We start from the raw sequence: 24354 nt of genomic DNA on the forward strand, positions 1-24354 counted from the left end.
GCCTTCCAGTGTGTGAGGGAGTGTGTCAGTCACATGAGTTTAGGCTGCTCTGTAGGGCTCCAAGGAGTAGAAACCAGGATCCATGGAGACCAGTTGTGACCCAGGAAGACCTTCCTCAAAGTCAGCACTGTCAACTTCACAATGGGTCACTGAATGAGGTAGTGAGTTCCCCAGCCCTGGAGGTATTCAGATGAAAGCCAGAGAAGCTTTGTCAAAGAAGCAGTCAAATGCATTCAGCCTTTCAACCCTGCGGTTCTCCAGGTTTCATTGTTGGAAAATGTCCTTTCCGGAGGTCCCTGTCCATGGTGCTGAGATCTTGGGCTTTTGCTTGGCAGGATGAGACACCGCAGAATACTCCTAACCAGAGAGTGTCAGAGCTCTTGACTGAGAGGGTTCACTCAGCCCCCAGGTGGGAGGAAGCAGACCTCAAATAACAGGACTTGAAGTGAATGGGGCTCCCCAAAATGTTTCCTTGTGGAAGCCTGGCTGTGTGGTGTTAGCAAGTCCTTTGTCTGAGGTCAGCATTACCCTCTCTCCAGCAGCTTTCTTGTAAGTCATCATCACTGTCCTGATTCTGATGCCCCCTCTTGTGGAAATGGCAGCCTGGGCTCTTCTGTGTCTGCCTGGGGAAGCAGCTACGCCCTCAGAGAGCAAGGCTGAGGGACCCTAGGTTAGCTTCTCCATCTCAATCTGGCTGGATCTTGGGTGGGAGACCATAAGCTTAGAGAGTCCCAAAGCCAAATACAAGCCTTTCCCCAACTTTGAGTCCATATTCTCCCCATTTTAAAATCAGCCCTAAAAAAATAAATAAAACAAAACAGCCCTGACAAGCTCAAGTTCAGGGTTTGCCTTAGGATCTTGGACGAGGAAATCCACTCTACCTCGGAGTGGAGTCTTATCTTATAATCAGCCAAATGGGTGAAACTACTCTTTCCTTCCTGCTTCCCAGCCAAGTCACCACAGGGAGACTACAGAGAGGGCAGGGAAAGTAAAACACAGTACAAGCGCCTTGGCCTTGCACGATGGGGGCTTCCCTGGCGGTCCACTGGCTGAGACTCTGTGTTCCCAATGCAAGGGGCCTGCGTTCGATCCTTGGTTAGGGGACTGGATCCCCCATGCCACAACTAAGGATCCTGCATGCTACTACAACTAAGACCTGGCACAGCCAAATAAACAAAATAAATAAACAAATAAAAAAGAACTGCATGATGAATTAGCATCATAGCTCTGCATCTCCGCACCCCCACCCTTAGTATAACTTAGTCTCAGTAATTGTTTCTTGAGTGAATAAATAGCTGACATTGAAAGAAAAGGATTTAGGCTTGTTTGGCTCAGTGCAGGGGGAGAGCTAGGCGCTGGCAAAAGGCCTGAGTTCTGATCCACTTACTGCCTGTGTGATTTTAAAATGGGGATGACACCTCAGACAGTTGTAAGAACAAACAAGCAACAATTGTTAAAGCTTTGCAAACTCTCGCCAAGAGATAGGAAAGAGGAGGACTGATACTCCGTAAGTGAGCACTTGCTGAGTGCCAGACACTTGATTATTTTTGTCATCATTATATCCACTCCATGAAGTATTGTTTGCACTCTGTTGTGCAGATAAGACTCAGACAGCTTAATTAACTTCCCCACAGTCACACAGCTAATAAGTGGAAGAGTCAGATTGGAACCCAGATCTTGACTCCAAAGCCCTGCATCTTTCTGTGAAAAGCTGATGCATCTACACTTAAAGGAATAATTATTGTGATTTCTCTTTGTTTACTCATGGAAAATGCTCATCTGTGAGAGATGCTCTCCTCACAGCTTCAGCCCCTTTTTCCCCATCATCTCCCATCCCCTGGGCAACAGGGCAACCTGGCAGAGCAGAAGTCCAGGTCCAGGCCCGAGTTGCTTCTGGTGGCAGGTCCAGCCAGAGAAGTAATCAACTGTGTCCTGATTATGTCTCCAGAGAACAGGTTTTTTATCACTTCCCACGGCGGGCTGTACATCTCTGACGTGCAGAAGGAGGACGCCCTCTCCACCTACCGCTGCATCACCAAGCACAAGTATAGCGGGGAGACCCGGCAGAGCAACGGGGCCCGCCTCTCTGTGACAGGTAGGCCGGAGGGCTGCAGAGGAAGGGAGGGTACCAGCCCGACCCCAAGACCGGGTGGGCATGTCGACTCCATGGATCAGGGAGTCTGCCGTGTAATCAGGGCTTTCAAGAGAAGCAGATTCAAGAACACAGGCACAGAAAGCATTGAGCAGACCTTGTCTGGTTTGATTGGGGATGTTTTTCATATCCAGAACTCTACAGTTCAATTCTTTTCAGGAGTCTGCCTGAGAAAGCTGAAGGCCCCTGAAGAGCTGTTTGCTGTTTTTGTTTAGTCGCTCAGTCATGTCCATTTCTTTGTAACCCCACGGACTGTAGCCTCCAGGCTCCTCTGTCCATGGGATTTTCCAGGCAAGAATCCTGGAGAGGGTTGCCATTTCCTTCTCCGGGGGCTCTTTCTGACCCAGGGATCGAACCTGCATCTCCTGCATTGGCAGGCGGATTCTTTACCCCTGTTCAGTTCAGTTCAGTTCAGTTCAGTTCAGTCGCGCAGTCGTGTCCGACTCTTTGCGACCCCATGAATCGCAGCACGCCAGGCCTCCCTGTCCATCACCAACTCCTGGAGTTCACTCAGACTCGCGTCCATCAAGTCCGTGATGCCATCCAGCCATCTCATCCTCTGTCGTCCCCTTCTCCTCCTGCCCCCAATCCCTCCCAGCGTCAGAGTCTTTTCCAATGAGTCAACTCTTCGCATGAGGTGGCCAAAGTACTGGAGTTTCAGCTTCAGCATCATTCCCTCCAAAGAAATCCCAGGGCTGATCTCCTTCAGAATGGACTGGTTGGATCTCCTTGCGGTCCAAGAGACTCTCAAGAGTCTTCTTCAACACCACATTTCAAAAGCATCAATTCTTTGGCCCTCAGCTTTCTTCACAGTCCAACTCTCACATCCATACATGACCACTGGAAAAACCATAGCCTGGACTAGACCACTGTACCATTTGTCAAATAATGGGGGATATGGAGCCCATCCCCTCTCTGCTTTTTTGCCTTTGCCGCCTGGAAGCTCATAGATATAATCTACTGCTCCAATGCAGTAATGATTGGATTGGATTGGATTAGGGAGATTTTGTATTTCCTTGTGTCTCTATTTTTTTTTAAGATTCTATTAGTTTATTTATTTTTGAATACATATATACCTTTCATTAGGGGCTTCCCCAGTGGGTCAGCAGTTAAGAATTAGTCTGCAATGCAATGGCCTCAGGAGGCACAGGTTTGATCTCTGGGTGGAGAATATCCACTGGAGAAGGGCATGGTGACCCACTCCAGTATTCTTGCCTGGAGAATCCCATAGACAGAGGAGCCTGGCGGGCTGCAGTCCACAGCGTCGCAGAGTCGGATACGACTGGAGTGACTGAGCGCTTCTGCATGTCTTTTATTACAGCCTACCTCACAAGATTTGAAAGTAGGCAAACACAAGGTAAAAAAAAAAAATCTCTAAATTAAATAAAGGATCTTTATTCTGGAGTGATTATAGCTTCTTACAGAAGGATGGAAGCTGCTGTTTCCTGAATCTCCATGTGCCAGAAATTTCATGCATGTACTGTTTCTTAGGCACTATCATAGCCGGGTGAGGTGTGCGCTGCACCTCGTATTTCTATAGGTAAGAAAATCAGACCTTAGGGAAGCCAGGCCACTTATCCCAACTGTTTAACCAGTGGGAGGCACAGCCAGAATTCACATCCTCCAGCCACAGACCCCCATGGAAGGGGCTAATCGAACACCATACAGATGCTCCGGTTACAGAGGAAAGACGGTCACCTGGTGCTCTTCAAGGGAGGCCTCCTGGAATAGCGCTTTCCAGACTCTTGACAGCGATCCTCAGACATCATCACCGATGCCATGCATGCATGGTGTTTCCTACCACACACCCTGTGACGCTGTCTGATAGTTCCTATTCTACTCTTTCCTGTCTCGGTTTATCTAAATGCTGCTCACCACTCACCACGTGGATTCCATCACTTCCCAACCGTGTGTGACCTGCAGTTTGAAGATTCCTGCTCTTATGGAAGTGGGGTCAGAGTAGCTTCTGGAAGGAAGATGAACTGATTGTCAGAACACCTGGTTTGGGGACTAGTACCACCAAATCGCTCAACCCCTTTGGGTCTCTGTAAAAACGAGCTAGATTAGGTGACTTCTCAAATTCCTTTTCTTTCTTTCTTTCTTTTTTTTTTTTTTTTTTTTTTTGAGTATAGTTGCTTTGGGCTTCCCTGGTGGCTCAGAAGGTAGAGAATATGCCTGCTATGCAGGAGACCTGGGTTCGATCCCTGGGTCTGGAAGATCCCCTGGAGGAGAAAATTGCAACCCACTCCAGTATTCTTGCCTGGAGAATTCCATGGACAGAGGAGCCTGGCAGTCTACAGTCGATGGGGTTGCAAAGAGTTAGACATGACTGAGCAACTAACACATAGCTCATATAGCTGCTTTCCAGTGTTGTGTTAGTTTCCACTCTAAAGCAAAGTGAATCAGCTGTATGTATACACATACAGCTTTTTTTGGATTTCTTTCCCATTTAGGTCACCACCAAGCACTGAGTAGTTTCCTGTGCTACACAATAGGTTCTCATTAGTTATTTGTTTTATACATAGTAGTGTATGTTTCAGAGAAGGCAATGGCACCCCACTCCAGTACTCTTGCCTGGAAAATCCCACGGACGGAGGAGTCTGGTGGGCTGCAGTCCATGGGGTCGCTAAGAGTCGGACGCGACTGAGTGACTTCACTTTCACTTTTCACTTTTCACTTTCATGCATTGGAGAAGGAAATGGCAACCCACTCCAGTGTTCTTGCCTGGAGAATCCCAGGGACGGGGGAGCCTGGTGGGCTGCCATCTATGGGGTCGCACAGAGTCGGACACGACTGAAGCGACTCAGCAGCAGCAGCAGCAGCAGTGTGTGTTTGCCGATCCCAGTCTCCCACCCTCCTTCCCCTCTTGGTGCCCATATGTTTGTTCTCTATCTCTGTGAGATGACTTCTTGGATTCCGTCTATCTCTCTCCTGTGATTTGGGGAGGATTACCCTGACCAGCAGGTGACTGTATCAAGGGCCCCCTCTTATTTGCCTGGTGCATTTTGGGGGCAAGACCAGAAGCCAGAAGAGCAAGGATCGGGCTCTCTTTTTCTCCCTTGTGTCTCCAAAGCTTGGACCTGTGCCTGGCACATAGTAGGTGCTAAGTCAATATTTATGGTTAAAACTAACCAATGCCAAATGAAACTGCACTGTCACGTGGGGAGGAGATGGGACTGCACAATGTGGCCCCATCTTTGTGGCTAGACCTTGCCATCTGCAGCCCAGTTCCCAATGTGCCAGTGGTTCCCTTCCAAATTATAGGGACTTGTGTGTGTGGTGTTTTGCACCTCATTTGCATGCCTCTCATCCGGCACAGAATCCCCCATCCTGCTGGTCTGCTGCTTTCCCTTGCATGAATATTTAGCCCCTTCATCCTACTAATCTTACTTCTGCTCTTGTCCCTCCAAAAAGATACCCTTTAAACTAGAGGAGGGACTTCCCTGGTGGTCCAGTGGTTAAGACTCCGCACTTCCAGCGCAAGGGGTGCAGGTTCAATCCCTGGTAGGGGAATGAAGATCCCACATGCCACATGGTGCTGCCAAAAAATGGAGGGAAAAAAACTGGAGGATATGCCAACCCTTCTTCCTCTGGGGGGCTGTGGTGAGTGCCTGCCAGTTGGGGCTGAGGGATGTGGAGAATGGGAGATGCCACTCAGAGACTCAGAGATAAAGTCCAGAGAAACAGAGAAGCAAAGACAGGGAGGCACCCAGATGACAAAAGAGGAGAGACGTGGGCTCAGAGGGAGCAAGATGGGGACGGAGGAAAACAGAAACCTACCAGAGAGATGAGGTAGACAAGACGACAGCGGCAGGGAGACAGAGACCCAGAGGAAGCCGCTGGCAGCGCAGGGGCGCCCAGGGAAGGGGCCCCGGGACTGACGCGGGCCCTGACGTGATGCGACGTGACGAGGAAATCTACACGCTGCTTGTCTTGGCAGAAATACGACTGATACCCAGGCAAGGCAGTGCAGAGGGGAATCGTGCCAGGGGGTGCTCAGGCCGCAGCCCCCCAACCTCAGTTCTCAGATCCATTCCCTGAGTCAAGGGTAGGAATCAGCTTTCACCTGAGCAGAGGCAGACGCAAGGAAAGTCTGAGCCCCTCAAAAAAGGCCTAATAACCATTCAACACATTGAGGTGCTCTTTGGACTTTATTACCCAGTGCTGTCATGAGCATCTTCTCTGTGGAGGAGGCACCTTTATCTGCATTCATAAAGGAGGGGACCTCCATTCATAAAGAGCAACCAGAGAGGCTGAGAGGCCACACCTGGGTTCCCCAGCTCACAGGATGCCAAGCCGGGTGCAGAAGCCATGTTCCAGGGCGGCATTGTCCAGCCAGCTGGGGGAGGTCCCGGCAGCATCCCCCCAACTCCGGGGCACCCTGACCCCCTCACACCAGCCCTGCCTCAGCCCCAGAGATTTCTCAGGGCCGGGCCATCTGTCTCCCCCAGCCCTGCACCGGCCCTGGCAGCACCCGATCCCCCCAGGCTATCGCCGTACACGCCACGGCATTTTACTTCTGCTCCCGAGTAATGAAAGAGGTTTCTTTCCTTCGGAATTTAATTTCACGCCTGAGACTCGGTGATTAATTCCCTCCCACCGCCCCCCACCACCACCGCCCCTTCTTCCACCGCCCCGTCGGCCCCTCCGCTTGTAAATTCTGCGGTGTGCCACGGAATTTGTGTATTTTGCATCAATTAAGTGTCACGTTGAGTAATTCTTCCCTGGCACCGGGTTTGTTTATCCCAACCGTCCCCACAGGGTTGTAGGGGAAGAGGCCGCAGAAGCTGGCGGGGAGGGCGGGTGGGCACGGAATAGTAATCGCCCGGCGCATCTGCGTGGCGGCTCAGCGTCAGCCTGGCTCTTTGACATACGCTGTGCTTTGTTGCCCACCACAGCCTGGGGAGATCTGGAGACGGCAGTGTCACCTCTGCGTGCAGGAGGTACAGACTCTGGGAGATCATAAGACACCCCCACCCACTCACCCAAGGTCACCCAGCTCAGCAGTGATGCCGGCCACTGGCATCAGGGTCACCTGATTCCCACTCATGAGAAGCCCTGGAGGGTGGGAAAAGAGCAGAGTCTTCTAGAGTCTTCCTTTCCGCAGGGAGGAGCCTTCCAAGCGCAGCCCCTCTCCAAGGGGGTGGGTGGGGGGCAGTCACAGGGTGAGCTGAGAACAGAGAACATTTCCCATTTCGTCAGGAGGGGCCAGCGGGGTGTCAGCTCTCTCACCATTCACCCTGGAGCCGGATCCAGTGTTAGATTCTTCCGTGTCAGAGCGCATTTACTGAACAAGCGTGGGGAGACCTGGTTTTAGATCCTGGCTCTGCAGTCGGATCCTGGGCAGGTCACTGCACCTCTCTGGTCTCAGGGTCCCCATCTGTGTGTGCCCTCCAAGTCCCTAAGGACCTCCCCCTAGTGGCTCAGAGGGTAAAGAATCCTGCAATGCGGGAGACCCAGGTTCGATCCCTGGGTTGGGAAGATCCCGTGGAGAAGGAAATGGCAACCCATGCTGGTATTCTTGCCTGGAGAATCCCATGGACAACAGAGCCTGGTGGGCTACAGTCCATGGGGTTGCAAAGAGTGGGACACAACTGCGCGACTTCACTTTCACTTTCCAAGTCCATAAGTCGGCTCTACTGTTCCATGAGCCTATGAAGTTCTGCGATGTGGGAAAGGCAGACCGCTGGCCCACCCCCTGCCCGTGTGCCTCCATTCACCCTCCCTCGGATGTCTATGGCTCGGGCAGCCCAGGTACGTGGGGATGCCACAGGGGATCAGCACTGCCTCAAGGAGCTTCCAGGGAAACCGGATACATGGCCTGGTGCAGACAGCTGCTGGCAAGAGCAGTCAGGGTGAGGGGAGGGGGCAGCAATGGTGGTTGCCTCTGGGAGGGAAATGGGGCAACTGGGAGCGCAGTGAGGGCCCCCCCTTTTCACTGTATGGTCTTGTCTACTTTCAGAACTTTGGCCATGTGTGTGTATTGTGCTTTTTTTTTTTTAATCTTTTAAAAAGAAAAATTTGCTTGAAAATAAAATGAAAGAAAAAGAAAACCCTATGGGAGTCCAGTGAGGGTGGCCTGGGGGAGATGTCCAGAAAGGGTGAAATTGAAGCTCTTTCTGAAAGATCAGCAGGAGTTGGCCAAGCAGAGCGGGCTGGTAGGGCACCCAGGTGGCAGGCAGTGTGCTGACAACATGCCTGGTGTGGGGAAGTGGTGACATCAGAAGGTTGAGGGCAGGCCAGGCCAGGGGACCTGGTTGGGGTGAGATCACAGATCACAGAGGCCTAACTCAGGATAGGAAGTGGGGATTGTAATATGTAGGTAAAGGGAGCCTTGGGGTGTACATCAAGGGAAGGTCCCCAGTGGGCAGAACACCCAGGCAGGCCTTTCAGGGTGAGAACTAGACAGGCAGCAGCCAGAATGTTGCTCAGATGGCAGAGATGCGGCACACCGAATCCCACCAATGAGGGCCTGGTCTCCTGGAGTGTGGGGCTGCAGGCCCACAGTCACTGCTTGCTTGTGGTTTGGGAACGCAAAAGAGAGGAGCGTTGCTGGATGGCAGGTGTATTTTACAGGAGGCTTAACTTCTGAATCTTTCTGGGCTTGGGGAGAAAAACACTACCTCCTCTGAGCCCACCCAGATTGCAGGTGGGAGCAGACAGGACAGAACCGAGGTGCCCATCCTTGACAGACCCAGACCAAAATGGACCAGAATTATAGTCCCAAGAGATCGTGATCTTCATGCCACAGGGACTGTGTATATGAACGTCGCTCCCTCCCTCTTGTGGTTTTGCTTTCTCCCTCTGTTTGTCATTCTAACCTAGTCTGCCCACCACATCCTCACCTCCCTCAGCCCCTGCTCCCAGCCATGCTTCCCAGGGCCTCCATCTGGCTGAGCAGGAGAGTCTGGGCCAGAGTCTGGAGCACCAGGGGATCCAGTGAGCCATCCCACTGGGCATCACTCACTCCGGGCACCAGTGGGCAGCAAGTTCTGGGTGCCTGCCTTCCCATCCCGACCCCCACCCCACCCTTCCCAGGACTGCCCAGGACCACTCACGCTCTCTGCCTTCCAGATCCTGCCGAGTCAATCCCCACCATCCTGGACGGCTTCCACTCCCAGGAAGTGTGGGCCGGCCACACCATGGAGCTGCCCTGCACCGCCTCCGGTTACCCCATCCCTGCCATCCGCTGGCTCAAGGATGGCCGACCCCTCCCAGCTGACAGCCGCTGGACCAAGCGCATCACGGGGCTGACCATCAGTGACCTGCGGACCGAGGACAGCGGCACCTACATTTGTGAGGTCACCAACACCTTCGGATCGGCAGAGGTCACAGGCACCCTCACGGTCATTGGTGAGTGGGGGAGCCCCTCTTCCAGCCCCAGTAAGCTTTGAGAGCACTGCCTCTGGTGGGAAGGGACATGAGGGCAGCCCAATGCTTCTGGCTGGCCACAGAGATGATCCCCTTGTTGGGAAGGCAGGTTGGTGCCCTGAGAAGAGCACTGGGTTTGAAATCAGAAGACCTGCCTTTTAGTTCTGATGTCATCAGATAGTAATTGACCTGGGGAAAATCATATAACCATGAGCATCACCTCTGTGCCCTTTTCTGTCGAAGAGGATAATAACACTGCCCCTCCTACATCCTAGAGGTCACGAGGGTCATAGGGAACAATGACGGTGATGTGACAATCTCTCGGGGCTTCTCAGCTTCTTGGGAGGAGGCAGTGTCTGTACTAAAGGGAACGACGCTGATGTGAATCTAGTTGAGGACATATGAACCCGTCAGAGGCGACATTCATAGTATTTAGGGATAACTTCTAGGGAGACACTGGGGGTAAATGCCCAGGGCAGCCTTTCCAGGACCTGCCAGTTGGGCATGAACTCTGGTCCTTCCTGTTCCTCCTCCCATTCCAGAGCCCCAGGGTCCAGGGAGCGCGGGTGGAGAGCAGGAGGCCTTCACAGACCCCTGCTGCTGCTGAGCCCCTGGAAGGGCAGAGGGGCTGAGATCGGGGTAGGGGAGGGGGGAAACCCCTGGAGGGGAAGTGATGAGACCCGGAGCATTCTTCCGCTACCCCGCCTCATCTCTCTCTAGGGTTCTCTGCTCTTGGGGCTTCAGGGAAGGTGTTGGCAGCAGAGGGGCTGAGACTTGGAGACCCTGTGGGATCTCAGTCCTGTGGGGCAGCAAGAGCCTGAGTCCTTGAACTCTGAACCTAATGACATCGTGGGGGATTCAACCTGGGCAGTGGAAAGAGGCTGTCCAGAGGTGGTCCTGTCCCCATCCCCCACCTCTGCCATTGAGATTGACCAAAGAGATTCTCTGCCCAGCTCACCCCCTGTCTCATAAGCACAGAGCTGCAGATCTGCAGACCCTCAGCTGGATCAGGGGACCACACAGAGCCCACCTCCTCTGGGCTGACCTTCTGGGCCTGACATTCTGTCACCCTCAGCCCAGATATGGGCCCAGTCTCCTCCCCATAACCACAGGGATCTTGACAGTTGGGGCATGTTTATCTGCAGTACAGGGAGGAGACCCTCCCCATGTGAATTCACTGTGAAGCTGGAAGAGCAGAAAGAGCCCCCAAGAAATGCTCTGGGAGCAACAGTTTGTGATACAAACACTTAGGTTAAAATGCTGGCAGCTTTGGGGCGGGGGAAGGTCCTCTCGTACAAACAAGATGTGGACCACAGAGTAGGCAGGTAGGAAGACTGGGATCCATACCCTCTTCTAAGCTCCATCCAAAACTGTTTGGCCTGCAATGCAGGGGACGTGGGTTTGATCCCCGGGTTGGGAAGATCCCCTGGAGGAGGGCATGGCAACCCACTCCAGTATTCTTGCCTGGAGAATCCCCGTGGACAGAAGAGTCTGGTGGGCTACAGTCCATGGGGTCGCAGAGTCAGACATAACTGAGCGACAGAACTGAACTGAACTGAACTGAACTGAAGGCTCCTGCTGCAGGTCTCTGGCTCCTGAAATCCCCAAGCACACAGTATTACCTTCACCCCCTTCAACCTCTTCTGCTACACTCAAACACATACTCATACTCACACACTCACACTATCTCAGGGAACAGGTCAGGAGGGCTGTGTACCCCCATCCTTGAAAATTAGCACACCTCGCTCTGAGTTAATTTGATGTTCCAAGCTCCAGCTTCAGTACAGACAGGCAAGCAAGTACTTACACACACACATCCAGGCAGATGTGTTGGAAGCTCACATGCCCACTTCCCTGCACACACATGCAGACATACATGGTGTCTGTGTGCACCCACAGGTACACACGCTCATCCTAGAGCACATGGACACACAATAAGTAACTGCCTAGAGCTGCGTGCACACGCTCTGCCCCTGTGGGCATGGATAATCCTGACGCTCTGAGATGCAGAGCTCCCCACCCTCCCCCTCACTGGGCTGGACTGGATAACCAGGTTCAAGAGGAAGTGACATGGCTTTTCTGTCTTCCTTCCCCTCTGATAGCCCCTCTTTGCCAGGTTCATGGAGAGGAAAGCAGTGTTTTCATATCCCCCTCATTCTGCCACCCAACCTCCCACCCATCCTCCGTGAGGCCCTGTGCAGAAGCAGTGAGGAGAGAGCTGCTGGCTGGCGCGTCCCGGGAGCCCTGGCTGGTACCTGGGGCGAGTGGAATGCCAGCTGCATCATGGCGCACTGATGTTCCCTGGGCAGCAGGCAGAGGGTCTGGGAGTGAACAGGCTAAGCAGAGTGTGAGCAGACTCCTGCATGCTTTGACTGTGCCCACCCAGGCAGGCCTGCTGTACGCCCCTGTCCTGCAGGCTCCATTATTGGGGATCTAGACAGAGAGGCCTGGCGTGCTGCAATTCATGGGGTTGCAAAGAGTCGGACATGACTGAGCGACGGAACTGAACTGAACTGAAGGCTCCTGCAGGTCTCTGGCTCCTGAAATCCCCAAGCCCATGGAGATCAAGGGAGAGAGGCCAGCTTCGGGCTGGTAACCAGCCAGCCAGTCAATCAATAAACATGACTCAGACAGCAGTCGTGATACAAAGATGAGAGTCGCTGCCCTGCTTTCGAGTGGCTCACAGTCCAGAGGGAGAAAGAGAAACAAAGTGGCGATTGGAAGACGTGAGCTTGGTGTTCTGTTAGTTACACACAGGGAGCCTCAGAAGAGGAATCCTTGACCCAGTCTGGGAGGGGAAGTCCAGGAAGGCTTCTTGGAAGGGGTGACACCTGAGTTTGGTGTGAGGATGAGTAGGAAATAGGCAAAGGGGGCCAAGAGTGCCCTGGGTGTACGGGAACCACAGGCAGGATGCTGCTCTAGAGACTGCATAGCTGAGAAGGGGGCCAGGTCTCAAGGGCCTCCATGGCCTTGGATGCCGAGCTGAGAGAAGTTGGGTGCCGTGGAAGTTATGAGCAGGGCAGTGGCTGGCTGCAGTGAAGAGGACCGATGGAAGGTCATGAGGAAAAAGGAGGAATGGAGAAGAAGTACCGCATGGGTCCAGGCCTAGAGCTCTGGGCCTACAGCTGGACAGGGGCAGTGGAGGTGAAGAGTAGGGAGTTGACTGATGCGTATAGAAGAAGTCAGACCAGCAGAAGGTAGCGGCTGGTTATCTGGATAAGCACGGGAGACAGGTGGCGGGCCGTGGGTGTCTCCCTGGTTTCTAGGGTGGGTGACAGTGAGAACGATGAGCCAGCCAAGCTCCCATCCTCCTCATGAGCCAAAGGGTGCTTTCCAACCCCCACCCCCCCGCCCCGGGCAAGGACCCCACATCAGGACAACACAAGCCATCAGAACAACAGGTGCCAAGACATCCTCTGGCCTGACCCTGCCATTTCACAGATGGGTAAACTGAGCCCTAGAGAGAGGAATTCACTCAGTCTGGTTCCCACCCATGTGCCCCCCCGCCCCGACACACACGCAAGACATCTTGGAGACAAAGCCAGGGTCTCCTGACTCCCAGGGCCTTTTATGATCGCCGCCCACCCACAACCACACTCCACTCACACTGAGTCCTTTTGCTTTTCTTTTCCCTCCCCATTTCCCCTCGCCTTTCCCCTGCCTGGTCCGGCCCAGACCCCCTTCACGTGACCCTGACACCAAAGAACCTGAAGACTGGCATCGGCAGCACGGTCATCCTCTCCTGTGCCCTCCTGGGCTCCCCGGAGTTCACCATCCGCTGGTACCGCAACACCGAGCTGGTGCTGCCCAGCGAGGCCATTTCCATCCGCGGGCTCAGCAACGAGACGCTGCTCATCACCTCGGCCCAGAAGAGCCACTCAGGGGCCTACCAGTGCTTCGCCACGCGCAAGACCCAGACTGCCCAGGACTTCGCCATCATTGTGCTGGAAGGTGAGTGGGGGCCGGGGGGCAGCTGGGCGGGTTCCGGATTCCCGCGGCCAGGCCAGGAGGTACCCCGCCCTCCCGACAGGAAGCATTCATCCAGCGCTCACTACACACCAAGGAGATGCTCTGCCTCGTTTCATCCTCCCACGGGCCCTGCTTGGAGGTATTTTTTTTTAATATCTATTTTTCAATTGAGGAAACTGAGGCTTTGGTCACTTGCCCAAGGTCACACAGTTCTGCCAAGGAACTGGGTTTGAACTCAAGTCTCTTCAACAACTCCATTGCCTCTACAAAATTACTAGAACTGCACTATTAGAGGGTTTCCCAGGTGACGCTACTGGTAAAGAATCCACCTGACAAGGCACAAGACACTGGTTCTATCCCTGGGTTGGGAAGACCCCCTGGAGAAGGAAATGGCAACCCACTCCAGGGTTCTTGCCTGGAGAATCCCATGAACAGAGTAGTCTGGCAGGCTATAATCCATGGGGTCTCAAAGAGTCGGATATGACTTAGCAACTAAACCACCACCAATCCTTTATAGCATTCCTGCGTGGAAGGATGGCCAGTGTTAATGATTACATACCCATGATCCATGGAGGAAGTGGGGGCCTGGGGGCCCAGTCTTCCATTAACTAAGATTTAAGCCCCATCACAGACACCTCCCCCCACCATGGCAGCCTCTGGGCAGCTTGCATCTTAAGCCTCAAACTTTCAGCTTTTTGACGCCACCCCTCCCACTGAAATGAGCTAGAATTAGATTCTTCAGGTCCAGTCCCTTCAAGTCCTGGTTCCACACATAGTTAACCTCTGAGCCTCTATGTCTTTATTAATAAAGTTAGAAGAAAGAGGTGGAAAAGGAAAAGTTGAGAGGATGTAACATTTATTAAGCACTTACAAAGTGCTGTGTAAGCATCTTTAATGCATTAATTCATTTACTCCTCACATCCATGTAAGGATATAATCATTGCCTCCATGATCTCCATCGTCCATGGAGGGAAGCTGGCAAGACTCAGAGATGTTAAATAACTCGCCCAAAGACACAGAGCTAACAAAGCGACTGAGACTGGATTCAAATCCAAGGGTCTTCATTCATATGCAATAGTAATAGGGCACCCAGCAGGGTTTTATGGATAGCACGTGATGAGGTGGGGTGGCCTGGTGGGGACAGTCTCTCCATGACTCAGTGACCCTGAAGGGCGCTCCTCACTCCCTGCAGATGGCACACCCCGCATCGTCTCATCCTTCAGCGAGAAGGTGGTCAACCCCGGGGAGCAGTTCTCACTGATGTGCGCGGCCAAGGGCGCCCCGCCCCCCACCATCACCTGGGCCCTGGACGACGAGCCCATCGTGCGGGATGGCAGCCACCGCACCAACCAGTACACCATGTCTGATGGCACCACCGTCAGCCACATGAACGTCACGGGGCCCCAGATCCGTGACGGGGGCGTGTACCGGTGCACGGCACGGAACTCGGTGGGCAGTGCTGAATATCAGGCGCGAATAAACGTAAGAGGTGCCTGTCTACATTTAAATATCAGAATAGGCTTTTAAGTTCCTTTGCCATCTCTGTGGTTGCCATTATTCTTGTGGTGATTAGTACTTTTTATTAATCGTCATTTTGATTTTAGTAGAGGTATCTCTCCTGTCCTCCTCTCCCTGGCCCCCGCAAATGCCATCATCCATTTGTGTGTGTGTGTGTGTGTGTGTCTGGTACTGTTCACCCTCTTTGTATTCCCATTCTCCTCCTCCCTTCACCCCCCCCACAATCCTTCCCCTACCCCGTCCCTCCCCGTCAGTCTCTCTGGCTCCAGGTACACTGAGCACTCCACTGGCGTCTGCGTCCCACCCAGGCCTTGCAAGGACAGGCACAGGGCAGGGGGCGGTGGTCCAGCATGCCCTTTGGTAGAGATGTCCACCAAAGCTTTATCCCCATGTACCCCCACAGAGCCACCCCGAGATGCTCCAGGAGCTGCGAGCAGCCAGGAGCCAGGGAACCATCTTCTCTCAATCCACCATCTCCTGGCTACCCTCTAAGACCCCAGCCATGAAGACTAGGGGGTTCAGGCTAGGTGAGGGTGCCCCAAGGCAGGCACCTCCATGAGTGGAGGAAGGAGTCCTCATGGTGGCCTTCCCCGTGCCTCAGGTCTCCAGCTTGCTGTGGTGAGAACAGAGGCTCCTCTGAAGCGCTCTGTAGCCACGTGGGGTCAGACTAGTCCTCATCTGACCCTACCAGTGAGCCCTGACCCAAGAGCAGAAGAGGCGCAGGGGAGTGGGAGGGCCCTGGTCCAGGGGCGCTGGTGGCTGCCGTGGAAACAGGGAAGGGGAGAGGCGAGGTCATGCAGAATTCATCTGTGCCAGGTCTCTGACCCTGACATGAGAAACGTGATCTCCCTTTGACCACCCTCCTGCCCTCTCTGAACTGGAAGGGGACAGGCTGCCCAGTCATGGGAGATGCCTTGGTCCAGCCCCTCATCTGCTGGGTGAAGGGGCAGCTGGAAGCCCAGAGTTTCATATACCTGCTCCAGCACTAACCCTGCGTGGTAGCCTCTGAGCCCCCTTTGCAATTCCCATGAAGCCATCTGCCCACTGACCCAGCCTGTGACCCTCCCCACTTCTGCCAGTGTGATCAGAGCCCCTCTTTGTAGCCCCTTCCCAGGGGCGCACAGAACACATTTATTGTTGAAAGAAGAGCATCCAAGGAAGACCTTCCTATTGTCCTTTAAGTAGTTAATATACCTGAGGTCTAAGACCATTGTGAGCAACTCGAATGAAAGTAACAGCATCTCATCTTAATCTCCTCCTAAATGAGGACTCACCCTCCGAGATCCCCATCACTTCTTGGTGAGGCTTTGGTTTGCTCATCTAGCCCATCCCAGTAGGGGAATGGATTCTCGCCCCAGGGCATGAATGAACCGTCTCTGCAACTGTTTGAAGCTAGTAACAGTGAATCCTGGAGAGACCCCAGGTGCCCCCAGTTCCAGCCTCTGCCTCATAAAAAAAAAAAAGGCCTCCCTCTCCCCCTGCCAAATTTCCATCCCCTAAGAGTTTCCAAGGCCAAACAACTGAGAAGAGCACCCCAGGGCGACGCCTGGCTGTCCCTGGCTAACCGCACCATCACCCGTCCTCTCCTCCTCCCTCCCGACTCCTGCCCAGGCCCCCCCAGCATCCGGGCGATGAGGAACATCACGGCCGTGGCTGGGCGGGACACCCTTGTCAACTGCAGGGTCATCGGCTACCCCTACTACTCCATCAAGTGGTATAAAGACGCCCTCCTGCTGCCCGACAACCACCGGCAGGTGGTGTTCGAGAACGGGACCCTCAAGCTGACGGATGTGCAGAAGGGCATGGACGAGGGGGAGTACCTGTGCAGCGTCCTCATCCAGCCGCAGCTCTCCATCAGCCAGAGCGTCCACGTGGCTGTCAAAGGTAGGCTTTCCCCCGCTGCCACCCGGAACCGGAGCACCCCCGTGGTCACCCAGGACTGCAGGCTCCTCTCCGCAGCCGCTCAGCTGGCAGCAGTCCTGAGTGGATTCCAAGAAAAAGAAGGCTCTGGCCTGGAGTTTGGAAAAAGTGGGGCGGGGAGATTGCACGGGGGCAGGGGCACAAGAAGGCCATGGGTACCTCTTCATCCAGTTCTGGCTGTGGGCTGCAGGTCAAGGCCACGCTGGCCCCAGAGGTGATCGGCTATATTGTTCCCCTGTGTCAGCATGGAGCCACCCAGAACTCAGCTGGGCCCATTAGAGACCAGCAGGCGTGCAAGGCGCAGGACTCAGAATGGAAGCAGCAGGAGGTAGGGTGGAAGGCGCAGGCGCTGGGTGCCCTGACTCCCTTCCGGGGCTCAGACAGGCAAGGCTGCCTTTCCATAATTGACAAGGACCTTTCAGCTGCTAAGGGCTTCACTGGTGACTCATATGGTAGAGAACCTGCCCGCAGTGCAGGAGACACAAGTTCAATCTCTTGGTCAGGAAGATCCCCAGGAGGAGGAAATGGCAACCCACTCCAGTATTCTTGCCTGGGAAATCCCATGGACAGAGGAGCCTGGGGGGCTACAAGTCCATGAGGTCACTAGGAGTCAGACACAACTGAGCGACTAACACTCTCAGCTGCTAATGCTGCTGGAGGCCTGGAACCTAAAACCCTCATCCCTCCCAGGCCCTCCACGCTCACCTGGGCGAGGTCTGTGTTCTGCTCAGACACCTGACACTGTGCCTGGTACATGGTAGCCATTCAGTAAATGTTTGTGGATTGAAGCAATGAAGGCATATAAGCAAGCAAATAAATGAATGCCTGACTGAGACAGACGTCCCCCGGGGTCAGGGGCTATGTGGCGCTGGGAAGCTCCCTCTCAAACACATTCTTTGAAACTGACAGGCCTGGAGATTGTCTGGATGGTGGGTGAGAGCTGGGTGGCCTGGTTTCCCAGGGGTCAGGGTGGAGAGGTGGGGCCTGCCTCCTGGCTGAGGAGAGGTCCCTGAAAGCCAGGCAGCTGGGGTGCAGGGTCATTGGGCCAGTGGTGGCCGTGATGGATAAGGGCATCTGTCCCTTTCTGAAGAGCCGGGGCAGGCTCCAGCATATCCCCAAATGCGAAACATGAACCCAGAGAGGAAGCCAGCCTGGGCCCTCGAGCCCACAGGAAGGAGAAAGCTGGGGGCTCCGTGCTTGAAAAGGGCTCTAACACGGGGGGAGGGTCCAGGGGGCCCAGATTCCTGAAGCAAGATGGAGTGGAGGTCTTGTGGACAGGAAGAGGGGGTCTCGGGGGCGTCTGGGCCTTGTGGACAAGAAGAGAGGAGTCTAGGGGAAGGACTGGTTTGGGGAGACAGGTGCTGCCTCTGGTTTAGACCCCTCCAAGCGTGCGGTGAAGATGGGCCATCCAGGGGGCAATGTCAGAACCGCTGGGGAGATGGAAGGTGCAGCAAAGGGCGCAGTCAGGGCTTCGCTCCTCCGCTGCCTGTCACCCGGGCTTTCTTGTCGGCCCACCGGGGCCGCGTCACATGCCCCTTCGTGCACACACCACCTGTCGCAGTGCCAGACAGTGTGTGCTGCTCGAGCCAAAACTCAGACTTTAGTCTGGGTTGCAGTGACTTTCTGGGAAGCCTGGCTCTGAGCCTGCGAACTGGGGGAGGGGCCGTCCTGGTGGCCCACTCAGGCTTGGAGGAGAGAGACCTCAACAGCATCTGCCTCCTGCCTCCTCAATGCTGCACCCCAGACAGGCAGAGGGCCATTCTGGCCCCTCTTTCAGCCTGAAACCTCTGCCCAGCCCAGCATCCTCATGCCAGCAGGAACCTCCCAACCCCCGTGCCCATCCCCAGCCTGGCTCCTGGCATCACGGGACAACCTGCCTGTATCCATTTCTGTTACACGCAGTGGACTGAGAGTTCACAGTGTAAACATCACATATTAAAACATCTAACCTTTGCTCTATTCCCTTCGCCCAGCCACACCAGTGAGCATTCGGCCGGATTTGTTGACTTAAAAAAAATAATAACAGGGCTCCAGTGAGCCTCGTAGTACACAGAACATCCTGAAAGCTGCTTCTGCTCATCAATTATTCAACCCCATTCAGGGAGCGATCAGCCCTAATGAATTGAATCTGATGCATTCCGTCTCAGCGACTCGCTGGGCCTGTTGTGATTGTGCTGAGCGACAGTGTCTCCGGGCCCAGGGCGAGGGAAGGGGTGTGTGTGTGTGTGTGTAATCCCAGAGCGCAGAGCCACTGCACTGGGCACGTGTGGCTCCCAGCATGCAGCGCGAGCTTGGCGTTCACAAGCAGAGATGTGATGTGTGTGTATAGTGCACAGGTGCGTGTGCACACGCAGCCCCTTCCCTGCCCGCAGGGTCTGCAAATCCAGCCACAGAAGGGGTACAGTCCTCCGTTTTCTCTCCAGACCAGTGCAGGGGCTCTGTGACCCTGTGCCCCTGCCCATCCGAAAGCTTAAATCCATCCTCCCCCTCCTTCCCAGACTCCCTCTCCCCACCTCATTAGAATGCGCTTTTGCAGAAGAATCCATCAGAGCTGATTATGAGCACGCTGCTTGATTAGCTGATGTGCTGTTCGAAGAGCTGCTCGAGGAGGAGGAGGGCGGAGGAGGTGCCTCTGGGTGTGGGAAGGGGACCCAATTCTGGCGGGGGAGGAGACCCAAGGGCAGACCTCTAGACCCACTCCTGCCTGTCTGCCTGGGGCATGCGTCCCACCCAGAGGATCAGAGCAGAGATTTAGAGTGTAGGATGGGTGCATAGGGGTGAGATGGGGCACTGGACGCTTGGGATCAGATGGAAGTCCCACCCCCTCATCTCTCTGTAGGGCCAAGTGCCTGCGGGCAGGGCAGGGCAGGGCAAAAACCCACACTACTCCATGAGCTGGTAGAACCCCTGTTGACTCTATTCCTTCTGGGACTGCTTGTCTTCTGATGAATTTTCCAAACACTGAGATGACCAGACACACGTGCGTGCCACGCACGTGCAGAGAGCTGCGTGCACGGGCACACACGCACGGGCACACTGTATGTTTGTATGCGTGTGCCTGCGACAGACAGACACTCGTTAGCCTGTCCGCACTTCACACGTACCACACACAGTGGTGTATACTCCAGAGGCTCCCTCTGTCCACATCCTCCTGTGAAGTGACATTCCTGAACCACGGACGGTAGCTGCAGGTGCTACCGTAGAGGAGATCCCCCAAGTGAGCCTGCTGTGACCAGCAAGGCAGAGAGGGTGACGGTGCTTCCACGGCTGCCTGGACTCGGGTGCGTGTGACCCTGACTGGCAGGGGAGAGCCAGGCTGTGAGAAAGGCGAGGTTTATCTCTGGGCATCCAGAAAGAGTCTTAGTAGGATGCTGAGAGGAAGGCATGGAGATTCAACCTAGATTTGGTGTCTTTAGGGCCCCCTGTAGCTGAAAAATAATGTAGCATAAAAGCATCTCTGGGCACGCAGGCTGAATGTTTAATTAACTAAGAAAGCAGGGCTGTAACAGGAGCTCCTTGGCTTTGGCCCAGCAAAGGAACATCTCCATCCCCACATCTGAGCCTCCGGAGGCCCTTCAAAACAAGGGCATGAGTTGCTCTCTGCCCATTCTCAGTAAGGCCAGGACCCGGAGGCAGTGCCAGGTCCCTCTGGATAGCAGAGAACACACACATGCAGACACACACTCTCCCAAGCACACTCCTCACCCACACGCCTTCCCTTGCTGCTCAACCAGTCCCTGCTGTGTGCTTGGGGGCTCCTCCTTCCCCCCTTTCATCCTAGAGAATAAGGGTTTCTACGGTCGATCGTGGGGCTTAAGAGAGCGCTGGTTCCCTGGCCAAATGCGTGCCATTGGCACAGATGGAGATTTAGAAGGAACCCACTGGAATCCACAGGAAGTGGGCATGACGGGTTCCCAGGGGCAAGTTGCCCAATGCGCTGGGGGAAGGACACCGAGAATGCTGCTGCCCACAGCCCTGTTCCTCAGCAGAGGAAGCCAGGGGCACCGGAGCAAGCCTCCTCCTCACTGGACAGACAGGGCTGACGCGGCGGCAGTGCTGAGGATGCAGCAGCGTCTATCTGTCCATTCGGAGGGGTTGACTGTGCCCCCACTCTCTTCCAGGCACTATGCTATGAACACCACTGTGCTCAAGACAGGCAAAATTCCTGCCCTTGGGGAACTTCCGTCCTGGTGGGGGAAATGGTTAATTCATGTCAAACAGGGAGTGGGGAGCAGAATGCCAAGGGGCGTGGAAAGTGGTTTGCAGTTTGAAATAGGGCGGTCAGGGAAGGCCTTCTGGAGAAGAGGGGGGCTATGTTTAAAAAAAACTGAACTGACCATATTCCTAAAATATGAGACTTGTTACAACTGGAAGATCAGTGTCAGGCTTTAGTGCCTGTTGGGTCCAACTGCCCCATTTTGCAGATGAAGAACTGAGGCTCGGGGGCAGAGCAGGGTGGTGGCTAGAGGGCAGCATGCCCACATTGCTCTTGGATAACATAGTCTTTCCCCATCTCCATGCTGCACAAGCAGGGAAGCTCCAACTTTGCACGGTGCCCATTCTCTGCCAAATAGTGTAATAAATAAAAAGATTCAGTCTTGAAGAGAGCTCATGAGAGACACCATAAAGTGTTTATGGGCTGGGCTGGTGGTCAGCACGGCCTCCTCTGCACAGCGCCCCCACACAAGCAGCCGTAACAGCTTTATGGTGGCCGGGGACCCCAGGGACTGCCACGACTGCTCTGTCGTCTGAGCCACGTGAGCCTCTGACTCCTTCGCCATCACAACAGCTTGCTCCAAACCTGTGTCCCACACAGCTGAGAGTTGCCCTCTCACCAAAGATGACTGTGGCCAGAGCAGGGCTTCCAGAGAGAAATCCCTTCATTACATGGCATTCATGCCCCCTACCTTCAGACTGTGTGCTGGGGAGATGCTGGGAGTCAGGGCAGGAGGGTCCCTGAAGAAATTCCTGGGCATCACTGCCATGGAGGTGATCTAATCCTCAGCTTCTTCTTTCTCAGATGTGGGGATGGACACACACACACACACACACACACACACACACACACTCACACACTCACTCACTCACTCACTCACTCACTCACTCACTCACGGAGCCCATGTCCACCTCTGAGTGCGGGGGAGACACCACCACAGCCCCCGTCCACATTGCAGGGCCCCTGCCCTGATTCTCAGAACCTCCCACTCACAGCCTCCTCGCGGTGTTTAGCGAGCCCGTGACGGAGCCAGGGTCCCTAGGCTTTCTTCTCCTCCAGGCAGTCTTTGTGTGCCAGGATTTATGGGGTTGTAGGAATGCCATCCTGGAGCCAGGGAATTCTGTGAGCAGCTCTGGCCTCTACCACCCTGTCCAAGGAGCTTCTCAGGGGACATTTATCCCCCACAATACCATACCTGCCCATCTACTGCAGCAGGGGGCAGTGGCAAGGGGAGCAAGGAACCTTACTCTTTGGACCCCCGGGGGTTGTCTGGTCATCTGCCTCCTGCAGGACATCAGTGCAGGAGAGCTCTGGCCATCCCAGGTGACTGTCTAACCCCCAGGATGGATATTGACTGCTCTCTCCTTCCATGGACGCTCATATTGCCATCAGTATGATTTTGGGAGACCAGAAGGGAACAACAGCCCGTGACTGGCCCCTGCCTCTCAGCTCAGCCTTCTCCTGCATTCTCACTCATATATTTTGTAGAGCACATGTGTCCTTTAACTCTGTCCAAATGCCACTTCCTCCATGCAGCTGCAGATGCAACCAGATGACACGCTCTCTGCTCTGAGTTCAGCATCTGTGTTTTCGGGTGGAGCTTGTTCAGTAACCACCAAGGGAGATGTCTTACCTTCCCAAGCAAATGCTAAGCTTCCGGAGGTACTATCTACAATTCAAAGCATGTTCCTACTTTCCCCAGCCCACAAGGAGCATAATGCCTTCACAGTGCAGGCATTTCATAAATATTTGATGAATTAGTTAATTAATGAATTAACCTGCCTTAGTAACTTGTTCCGTTATCTAACTCCCTTCTTACTGAGAGAGACGATCTTCCCCTTGCCTGAGCTAAATCTTCCTGCCTCATTGCAGTCTCCACTTGCTCTGTTCTCGATGGAAATGGAGTGCTTGGCCATCCATCCCTGAGGCACGGCCCTCTCCTCCTAGGTAGAGCCACCTGCCTCATGCCTTGCTTGCCCCACAGACTTCTTTCATAACCGTTTGAGTCTCCTCTCATCCATGGAGCCGGCTCTTATTCTAGGACAGCAAGTGCCTGACCCCCGGGGAAGAACTAAGGGAGAAGCTCCTGGCTCCCAAATTATGTCGCATAAATACAGCATCTTGAGACACACGGTAGAGCTCCCTCTTTTCTGGACCAACCCCCATCCTGTGCTTCCCCACCCCTTGCCCACCTCTAAGGTCCACACAAGAAATTATAGCCAGACATATATTTACTCATCTGACAAGCACTTACTGGGCTCTTTCAATTTGCCAGGTATAATAAATACTGCCCTGTAGGGGCTCCCAGACCTCCCAGGGAAGGTGGTACTGAGAACAGTGACCTCACTGGCTTGTGATCAGGGCCATGATCAAGTGTGGACCAAATGCTGCAGGGCTGTGCAGGAGGAGAGCAGGCTTCACAGAGGAGGTAGTATGGAGCCAGGTCTGAAAGGATGAAGAGGAGTTTCCCATGAGGCCTCCTCGACTCTAGCTTTGAGCCTTTGTGGGAAGGAAGGCTGGACCAGAACTGGTTCTGCTAAGCCAAAGGAGACACACTGGCTGGCAGATCTGGGTCTGTGCAACAATTCCATCAAAAAGTCCATGGTGGCCAGAGGACTCGATCTGATCTAAGTTCCCAGCGAAGGGAGGATGGAACCTCCCAGGAAGGTCAGCGGAACCCAACAAGGAATCTCTGGGAAACTTCAGCAATGAGCACTGGGCCATTTCTAGAGTCAGGGATCCAGAGACATCTCATTGGAGATATGCAAGATCCAAACCACTCAGAATATGGGGATAAGACCCCGACCCAGAGAGCAGCTGCAGCCAGAGGTTGGGATGCAGAGATCCAAACCATGACCAGAGTCCCAGAAAAGCTGGCTAGACTGAGGACCTGGACTGGGGCTCGTGGTGGAGCCCACGTGGTAGTCATTTCCACCCAGTGCCCAGCCGTGTTCACTAGGCCTGGGCTGAGATTTCGGAGCTGTGGGTGTTCATGGTGAGCTGATGGAGCCCTCATGGTCAGAGTGAAGGGTATGGTGGGAGGTGGCGTTGAGAAGGTCAGGTCAGTAAAGGCCCCTGCTTCATCCCATAGGCCTTGGGGATAATGTCTCTCCACAGTGTCACTTCCTCTAGACCTAGAACTCTTGACCAGGAACTTTCCCAAAGGTCCAAAGGGCTGCCAAGGGTTTTGCCACACCTGGTCGCTTCT

General features: G+C 54.2%; 1 protein-coding gene across 1 annotated transcript in view; it reads left to right on the top strand.

The window, feature by feature from the left end:
- Positions 1–24354, top strand: part of DSCAML1 (DS cell adhesion molecule like 1) — a 364704-nt gene that overhangs the window by 266056 nt on the left and 74294 nt on the right. Inside the window, exons 4-8 of the mRNA XM_018059732.1 lie at positions 1949–2095; positions 9227–9505; positions 13199–13474; positions 14685–14981; positions 16622–16894. Coding sequence (XP_017915221.1) covers positions 1949–2095; positions 9227–9505; positions 13199–13474; positions 14685–14981; positions 16622–16894 — 1272 coding nt within the window. The remainder of the gene's footprint in view (positions 1–1948; positions 2096–9226; positions 9506–13198; positions 13475–14684; positions 14982–16621; positions 16895–24354) is intronic.

This window comes from Capra hircus, chromosome 15 (assembly GCF_001704415.2).
Source record: "Capra hircus breed San Clemente chromosome 15, ASM170441v1, whole genome shotgun sequence".
NCBI lineage: Eukaryota > Metazoa > Chordata > Mammalia > Artiodactyla > Bovidae > Capra > Capra hircus.